Below are 8,597 nucleotides of genomic sequence, written 5' to 3'. Positions count from 1 at the left end.
GACGGAAGCCTGATGTGCCAAAAATAAATCCCAGCTGCAAAGCTGGGGTGCAGGCCAAGGCTCAGCAGGGGCGACCTCTGGTGGAGGGTGAGGGAAGCTCCGGCGGCCTGGGAGCAGGCAGGACAGCACAAGGTGACCCACCTTCCCTCTGGAGCTCACTCAACCTCCAGGCTTAGAGGAGATAAAGCCAGCTCGCTGGGAACACGCTGGCTTCTCTGGGAGCCATTCCTGTGTGTGCTGAGGGCAGAGCCCTGGAGACACCCCAGCACACTGGCGTGCCCACCCTGCAGCCCTGGCTGCCACAGGGACCCGCTCAGCTACGGTTTGTGTGGCTGCCTGACCCAATGCAGACCTCAAAGGCTAGGGAACGTTCCCTTCAGGACTCCATCTCTCATCTGCCTCCATTTCATCCTTAACTTCAGCCTGCACTTTCTAATGAATGAGAGGAGCTCCATGGGCCAGGAAAAGCACATGGGCTCTAACCGTGTGTGGCTTTAGGCTCTTTGGGTGAGAGGGTCCTCATCGGTGCGAGCCTAGCTTAAGAGGCTGACGGAGTTGGAAATAATGTACGAAACATGCTGGCACACAAGTAGACACTTTTTAAATGCTCACCCTCATTCTAAAGCCACCTGTTCTTCAAACCCCTAGTTCTTCTAATATACCAAACAAAGAAAGGGGTAATACACTGCTTCATACAGGTGCTGAGCCCACAAAAACCCATTTAATGAGCATTTTACAATGCACTTCATACGCACTCTCATTGGGCCCCCAAAATTCTGGTATTAAGCCAATTTTAGAGAGAATGTGACTTGCTCGATGAGGTGAGTAGGAGGGCCTAGGTGAACCTTAGATGTAGGCCCACGTGCTCTTTCCATTGTATCACGCTCACCATCTCTTCCACTCTGGGGAAATACTCTGCTTAACTGCTATACAGAAAGGAGTTGTAAATGACTCTATCCCTATCCTTAAAGGCCTCCAGCTTATCGAGATGCAACATCTGGTTCCAAAGATGAAAACACTGAACTCTCCTTTTACTTACTGTCAATAAGCCTTTTTCCCCCGATTCTAAGCTGCAGACGCCTGCTGGCTTACACTTTCAATACATAATAAAAATCCCTTCTGACTTTAGGGCAAAAGGCCAGTACACCTGGTGGATTATTCCCTGTGACCTTCTCTATGTAGCCATGGCTCCCACCAGGGGCAGGCCAGGTCAGCCAGACTCTTGCATTTTATTGTCAGTGGTTCATTTTCCTTTGATTCAGTGATTCAGCCATATTTGGGTACTCACCATACAGCATCACGCCTTGGACGTAAGGGGCATTAACACTATGAACTCAGAGGTCCTGAGCCTTTAGGAAAATGGGCAAAGGAGCCCACTGATGAACCCAGGAGGGAATATGCCGGGGGGACTGGCCAGTAGTGAATTGTCTGTGGTCATTTTGGTCCTTGGGCAAGGTAGTCTTGGCCTCTTTCAGGAAGTGAGTGATTAGGTACAGAATGGGGCACTCTAAGAACACCGCTGAGGACAAGGAGGTAACAACTGAATAATTCACTTTCTCAACAGCACTTCACTCACCTTGCAGTAACAGCAAAAAAAATCAGATAATGTAAACTCTGAAAGGTATATTTGAAAGTAGGAAAACTGCAGAGCATAATGGAGACTAGAGGTCAACTCCCAGAAGTAAATGAAATTTTGAGCTCTTTGTGAGGGATGGAGCTGGGTTCATTTAAAAAAAAAAAAAAAGATGCACCCCAAATTGAGTCCAACATGGACTTAAGACAGCTTGGAGAGGGCAACTTGAGTCTTTCAGGAAGAGGAAGCTACAATGCCTTAAGCAGAATAAAAACAGCTGCAGGGAAACTGCCTGTATTGAGAATGAATTTTCATCTCCAACCAACTGGATAACCTAGGTTAACAATGCCATGTAGTGCTGACCTGGCCACAGGGAGCCCACACGTGTAATGGGTCTGCTCCCACATTTCCTTTATCATTCACCTGATTAGAACAGTTAGTATTTTAGTTTCGTTACTGCTCAGTTTCCTGAACATTGGCTCCAAAGGCCTGTACCACCTGGAATCTTTTTAATGAGCAGCACGTTTGCTAGGGAGCTACTCCTCACATAACTATTTCTCTACCAAAGCTCCTCAGGAAGCTCTGCCAGATCCTCCAGGTGGCCACTACTTTAACATCCAGAGACTACAGACTAGATACACTTAAAGACATGTAGAGACAACTGTGTTCTTCTGCAAAATGCATTCTGTTCAGCATGTGTATACCATGTGTGATTTATAACCTTATACTTGAGACACATTTGGAAATAAAATCACTTTATTCTAATTAATTCACAAACAAAAGCATGTTTAAGAGGCCACACAAACATCCGCCTAGCCCCAAACTCAATATCATCTCAGTGAGCTTCCATATGGTGAGAATACCCTCTTCCACTGCAATCCTGAAGCACAAAAGCTGTTAATGATTGAGGAGCAGTTTAACTGGTGGCTTCACACTTTATATCCTCACTATCAATTATATTTTTAATGCTAAATCAACGTGGTCATGAGAGATGATTTTCCATGCCTTCAACTGGAACTTCTTGATTAAGCTAACCCTGCAAACAGAAAAGGTTTGTTAGAAGAGCACTAGCTACGTATTCTCAAAAAAACAGAAGTCCTCCAAATTATGAAAGCAGGGATGAAGCCCAAGGTTATTAGTTTCTTTCATAAGCTGTTTAAGGCATCCTGCAACCAATAAAACCTCAACTCTACACTTTGAAGCAGAAGCATAATTACTCTGGTATTAGACGTAGCTTCATCAAAGACTTCTGATAAACTTGGCCATGCAATCTCTTAATTCCACAGTTCGACCACCTGTAAGGATTAACTTCTCCCCTATTTCCTACATAAATGAAGGTGGGGAACTTTGAGAACCACTGGCCCAGACCAGGGTTTTAAAACGTTTTTCTGTAAAGAATCAGGTAAATACTTTTGGCTTTGTGGGCCATAAAGTCTCTGTCACAACTGCTCAACTCTTCCTTTGCCATGGGAAGCAGTCATACACAATACCTAAATGAATAGGAGATGGCTGTGTTTCAATAAAATTATTTACAGAAACAGGTGTCAGGATGGCTTTGGTAAATGGACCACAGGTGGTCAACCTCTGGCCTAGACCAATTCAGTATAAGAGGCCTGAAAAATGACTCAGTATATATTAAATATACTCTGTGACTCCATGAGAATCAACTATAGATTTATCCACAAAAACCCTTTCTAAGTTTCTAAATAAAATCTGCACAACTATAAAATAAATAAATAAATAAATAAAAATGCAGGCGGGAAAATGAAAATAATCATTTTTAATAGATGGTGAATTCTTAGGTTGATAGGAGGAAATCACACAAAAACAAGTTGACTGCCAACATTCCAGAGAACCTAAATCTCAAAGTCCCACTGAGGGATTTAATAAACTTGCCCCTCTCAAATGAGGTGCGCAGAATGACAATGCTCTATCAGATTTTGTGCTCATTCCTGGACTTTGGTGAAATCAGCACTAAGGCTATGCAATAACCACAATAAGATCTTGGCACACTAATCTATACCTGCCTAAGGAAGAATCAGAGTCACAACGTAACTGAATCTGATTCTTCCTTAAGCAGGTAAAAGCCTAAGATAATGACTAGAAAACTCTGGACCAGCTCCTTGTTAGAAGAGTTAGATTATTTTTAGAGTAATTTAAACAATATCTCCTCTAATTTGTCAGTTTAATTTATCAAACACAGACTCCCTAAGTTTTATAAGGTCCAGGGGTACCATTCAGTGAATTAAGCAGATGCAAGTTCAACCATGGATTGATGTATCACCTACCGTTCGCCAATCTGCACTGTTTCAGCACCTCACTGAAACCTTCACAAAGCTTAAGGTCACCCTGGTTCTGGGCACACTCCAAAAACTGTTTCACCTCAAAAGAGCACGGGCCATTCTGCTGCTGCTGTGCCAGCTGGGTTCCCTGAGGCTCCTGCAAAGGCATAACATTCAGGACTGTTAAGAAGGAAATCAGGGACTTCCCTGGTGGCGCAGTGGTTAAGAATCTGCCTGCCAATGCAGGGGACACGGGTTCGAGCCCTGGTCTGGGAAGATCCCACATGCCGCGGAAGAACTAAGCCCGTGCGCCACAACTACTGAGCCTGCGCTCTAGAGCCTGTGAGCCACAACTACTGAAGCCCGTGCGCCTAGAGCCCATGCTCTGCAACAAGAGAAGCCACCACAATGAGAAGCCCGCGCACCGCAACGAAGAGTAGCCCCCGCTCGCCACAACTAGAAAGCCCGTGCTCTGCAACGAGAAGCCACTGTAATGAAAAGCAGAGTAGCCCCCGCCCAAAGCCTGCGCACAAGGAAGAGTAGCCCCCACTTGCCGCAACTAGAGAAAGCCCACATGCAGCAACGAAGACCCAATGCAGCCAATAAATAAATAAATAAATAAAAATTAAAAAAAAAAAAGGAAATCAGACTTATACCTGAACAAAGAGCAATAGCCACTCTGTGAGGTTAACTGGGGGAACAGAACTAGAACCAGATGCAAATTAAAGTTTCTATCTAATAACATGGACAGTGGAAAAAATTAAAGGCAGAAGGAAATGAGCTTTAACAAAAATCCCAGTTGTAATCAGAAAGATTCATGAACAAAGATGCAAATAAAGTGGTTATCTGGGCATCTAAAGACCAGTGGTTCAGTGACGTTTCATGGAGGAAAAAATGGGCCTACTGTAGAAAAATAGATGGATGAGAGTTTTAAGTACATCAGAAATACAATAGAGTACACACCCACGCTCCTTAGGGGAGAAAATTCACATATCTCAGAAAGAAGGGCAGTGGCAAATATCAGGTAAGAGATGAGAGAGCACAGAGCCATTAAAAAGATTTCTGAACACTTAACGAAGATTGAGACTGAATTAGTTAAGCGTGACTAGGACAAACAAAACAAAACATATATATGTGTGTATATATATATATACACATTCATTCATTCACTCATTCATTTATTTATGCCAGGCCACACGGCTTCTGGGGTCTTAGTTCCCCAACCAGGGATTGAACCCCGGGCCCATGACAGTGAAAGCGGCAAGTCTTAGCCACTGGACCACCAGGGAATTCCCCAAAATACTTAAAATAAGGGGAACGTGGCTGTTTGACAGTGCATCAGGTTGAACTGCCACAATTCTACTCCTTGAGAAGAAACACCATTTGTCCAGGACTCTCTGACTCTCTTACCTAAGTAAGGTACTAACGCAACTGCTGCCAAATATGGATAAACCATTCTCCACATGTGGAGACAGTCCCAATACATAAGGCACTTACAACTAACTAGGTTTTCTCATAAAATACACCACCGAAGAGAATGCTGCCCCAAATCTTACCTGGTAAGTGATGTCAGGCCTTGAGGGCTCAGCATTACTTCCTCCACCGAAGCCACCAGTGATGGCATGACCCAGAGTGTGGCCGACGGCAGAACCCACAGCCACGCCGGCTGCAGTGGTTGCCATCTGGGCCATCAGACCTGGCTGCCGGGGAGCAGCAGCAGGGGAGCCAACAGCAGATGGTGGAGCCACTGCTGGTGGCTGAGCTGCGGGCGCTGGCCTGGGCGCAGTTCTCATCTGAGGTGCCCGGCTGTGAAAGAAAGGAACAGAAAGTATGAAGTTCCCACTCCCAACCAAGTTTGGAAATGGTCAACTTTTTTTTTTTTTTTTAAATAAATCCAATGGGATATTAAGTCTATGCTATATTCTTTTTTTAAAAAATAATATTTATTTATTTGGCTGGGTGGGTCTTAGTTGCAGCACGCGGGATCTTCTTTGTGGCATGTGGAACCTTTAGTTGCAGCATGAGGGATCTAGTTCCCTGACCAGGGACCGAACCCAGGCCCCCTGCATTGGGAGCGTGGAGTCTTAACCACTGGACCATCAGGGAAGTCCCAGGAAATTGTCAACTTAAATAAACAAACAAACGAAAATCCCTTGTATATTAAAATAACCTCAGGATTTCATTTTAAATTATTAAACGCAGGGCTTCCCTGGTGGCGCAGTGGTTGAGAATCTGCCTGCTAATGCAGGAGACACGGGTTCGAGCCCTGGTCTGGGAGGATCCCACATGCCGCGGAGCAGCTGGGCCCGTGAGCCACAGCTGCTGAGCCTGCGCGTCTGGAGCCTGTGCCCCGCAACGGGAGGGGCCGCGATAGTGAAAGGCCCGCGCACCGCGATGAAGAGCGGTCCCCGCACCGCGATGAAGAGTGGCCCCCACTTGCCGCAACTAGAGAAAGCCCTCGCACGAACCGAAGACCCAGCACAGCCAAAAATAAATAAATAAAATAAATTATTAAACGCAAATACTACATACATACAAGAAAACCTTACAGAACACAATTCCCTGAACTATTTACATCATTTTCTCTTTAACCTTTTACGGTTGTGATCACCAAGTATAACCTTTTCTTCCCTGCTTTTTTCTAACCATGTCCATGTATTCACAAAGTCTATAGTATCTTTAGAGAACAGTTATTCCAATACGTCATAAAAATCAATATAACTGTTAATGAGACAAAAGCCTCTACCTTCGTGGAGCTGACATCCTATTGAGGGATCAAATAAATGTTAAGAAAAAAATATTGAGAGAGAGGGCAGCATGTTGTGGGATGCTGCAATTTTAGGACAGTCAAGGGAGGTCTCACTGAGCTGCTAACAATTGAATGAACACGGAAAGATAGTCATATGGGGAAATAAACTAGTCCAATTCCTTCATTTTACAGATTAGAAAACTGAAGCCCAGTAAGTGGAAGTGACTTGCCTTAACTGTTATACCTAAACTGATTTCAACTATTACCCAACTGTAGAACATTTGGATGTCTTCAAAATTTCACTAATATGTCCAATGTTGCTCCAAAAATCTTTCAGATTACACAAACTCTGCATTTTTAGATTGTTTCCTTTGGCGCTCTTCCCTCAAATGATGCTAGGTCAAAAGTTTATGACTTCACTTCCTATCAGGTGGTATCTGGTCTAACTTTACAAAAATGTGGTTTCCCCTCCTTTGGAGAGCAGCGTCTTTCCATTAAATGAACTCCTTCCCTACGCTCCTAGCATGCAGTCTGAACACAATTCACCTTAGTCTAGAGAAGCAACGTGGTACTCTGCTAAATGTCCTGAATTTGTCACCGGAAAACTCAGGTCTGAGACCTGGCTTCTCTACTTATTGGTGGCATGACCCTGGACAAGTCACTTATTCTGAGTCTCCAGTTTCCTTATTCCTGTAAAACAGGAAAACATCTACCTCTGAGGCTATCAGGAGGTGCAATTGGCAGTACATTTTACAAGTATTTTATGAACTAGAAAACGTCATGTACACGTGAGGCCTTAGTGACTGTGTCCCCTACTGGGCTGGGCCCTTAGAATGCTCACTGCTCCTGGAAGGTGCTCAAAGATTATTTACTGAATTGAAATACGATCATTTATCCTGATTATACTACCTTACACTTTTTTTTCTTGCTATTTTTAAAAAATTTTATTTATTTACTTATTTTTGGCTACATTGGGTCTCCGTTGCTGCGCGTGGGCTTTCTCTAGTTGCCGCGAGGGGGGGCTACTCTGCATTGTGGTGCGCGGGCTTCTCATTGCGATGGCTTCTCTTGTGCAGCATGGGCTCTAGGCACAAGGGCTTCAGTGGTTGTGGCGTGCGGGCTTCAGAAGTTATGGCGCACAGGCCCAGTAGCTCCGCGGCACGTGGGATCCTCCCGGACCAGGGCTCGAACCCGCGTCCCCTGCACTGGCAGGCGGATTCTCAACCACTGCGCCACCAGGGAAGCTCTTCTTGCTATTTTTGACGTTTCAGCCAAATTACACTTAGGAATATCCATTTCTTTCTAGAAGTGGCCTGTTTTAACTTAAAATGGACTCTAAGTATTTTAAGTAATAATTCATGGACATTCCAAATTAGCAAGTTTGCCACTAACGGGAAAACTAGCCAAAGCCCTACAACCAGCTTGCGGCGACCGGAGGCGGGCCCACGCCGCCCCAGCCTTCGGACGCCCCCGTCCCCCGCCGCCCCGCCGCCCCTCCGCCCCGAGGCCCAGCGCAACCTCCCTCTGCGTCACGGCGCCGGCAGGGCCCCAAACCTCGCGGTGGCCTCACCTGGCCGGAGGGGCTACGCGGGAAGTGCGGCTTCGGCTTCCACGAGGCATCTTATACGCGTGGCGAAGCGGGGTCTTCAAGCGCGAGACTCGGAGGAGACCCTGGCTGCTTCTGCGACAAGCGAGAGCGGAAGTCGGAAGGCGGGGCTGGACTCAGCGCGCGGCCAATCAGAGCACAGGCAGAGGCTTTCCTTTCGCCGACGTCTCCGCGGGTCTGAAGGTCACAGGAAGAGCAGGACGTCACGGCGGCGCCTTGTCGTGCACGGTTGACGTCGGGAGCTCGGCGCCAGGACTGTTTAGAAAACCGGAAGTGGCCGTGTTGTTGTGCAGACCTTGTCCTCCGAGCCTAGCGCGAGTCACAACAGCGAGCTGTTTGCTTCCTAGGGCACAAGGAGCGTCGCTACTACCTTCAAACGTTTGCCTT

The 8,597-nt window shown here is 46.1% G+C and overlaps 1 protein-coding gene across 1 annotated transcript; it reads right to left on the bottom strand.

Moving 5' to 3' along the window:
- Positions 1-2,311: 2,311 nt before the first annotated feature.
- On the bottom strand, positions 2,312-8,333 carry CHCHD2 (coiled-coil-helix-coiled-coil-helix domain containing 2). Its single transcript, XM_057530056.1, has 4 exons — positions 8,175-8,333; positions 5,412-5,661; positions 3,862-4,012; positions 2,312-2,609 (listed from the first exon to the last, which is right to left on the bottom strand). The coding sequence occupies exons 1-4, from the start codon at positions 8,222-8,224 to the stop codon at positions 2,599-2,601; spliced, it is 462 nt and encodes a 153-aa protein (XP_057386039.1). The 5' UTR covers positions 8,225-8,333; the 3' UTR covers positions 2,312-2,598.
- Positions 8,334-8,597: the final 264 nt, after the last annotated feature.

Source organism: Balaenoptera acutorostrata, chromosome 15 (genome assembly GCF_949987535.1).
Source record: "Balaenoptera acutorostrata chromosome 15, mBalAcu1.1, whole genome shotgun sequence".
In the NCBI taxonomy this organism is placed as follows: domain Eukaryota; kingdom Metazoa; phylum Chordata; class Mammalia; order Artiodactyla; family Balaenopteridae; genus Balaenoptera; species Balaenoptera acutorostrata.
The sequence above is the reverse complement of the archived record's forward strand: the minus strand, read 5'-3'. Positions and strand labels throughout refer to the sequence as shown.

Coding starts and splice junctions, on each gene's coding strand:
- CHCHD2 (XM_057530056.1), bottom strand. CDS start 8,224: ATGCCTCGTGGAAGCCGAAGCCGCACTTCCCGCGTAGCCCCTCCGGCC. Junction 5,662..8,174: donor CGCGTAGCCCCTCCGGCCAG/GTGAGGCCACCG, acceptor TTTCTTTCACAG/CCGGGCACCTCAGATGAGAA. Junction 4,013..5,411: donor GGCCTGACATCACTTACCAG/GTAAGATTTGGG, acceptor ATGCCTTTGCAG/GAGCCTCAGGGAACCCAGCT.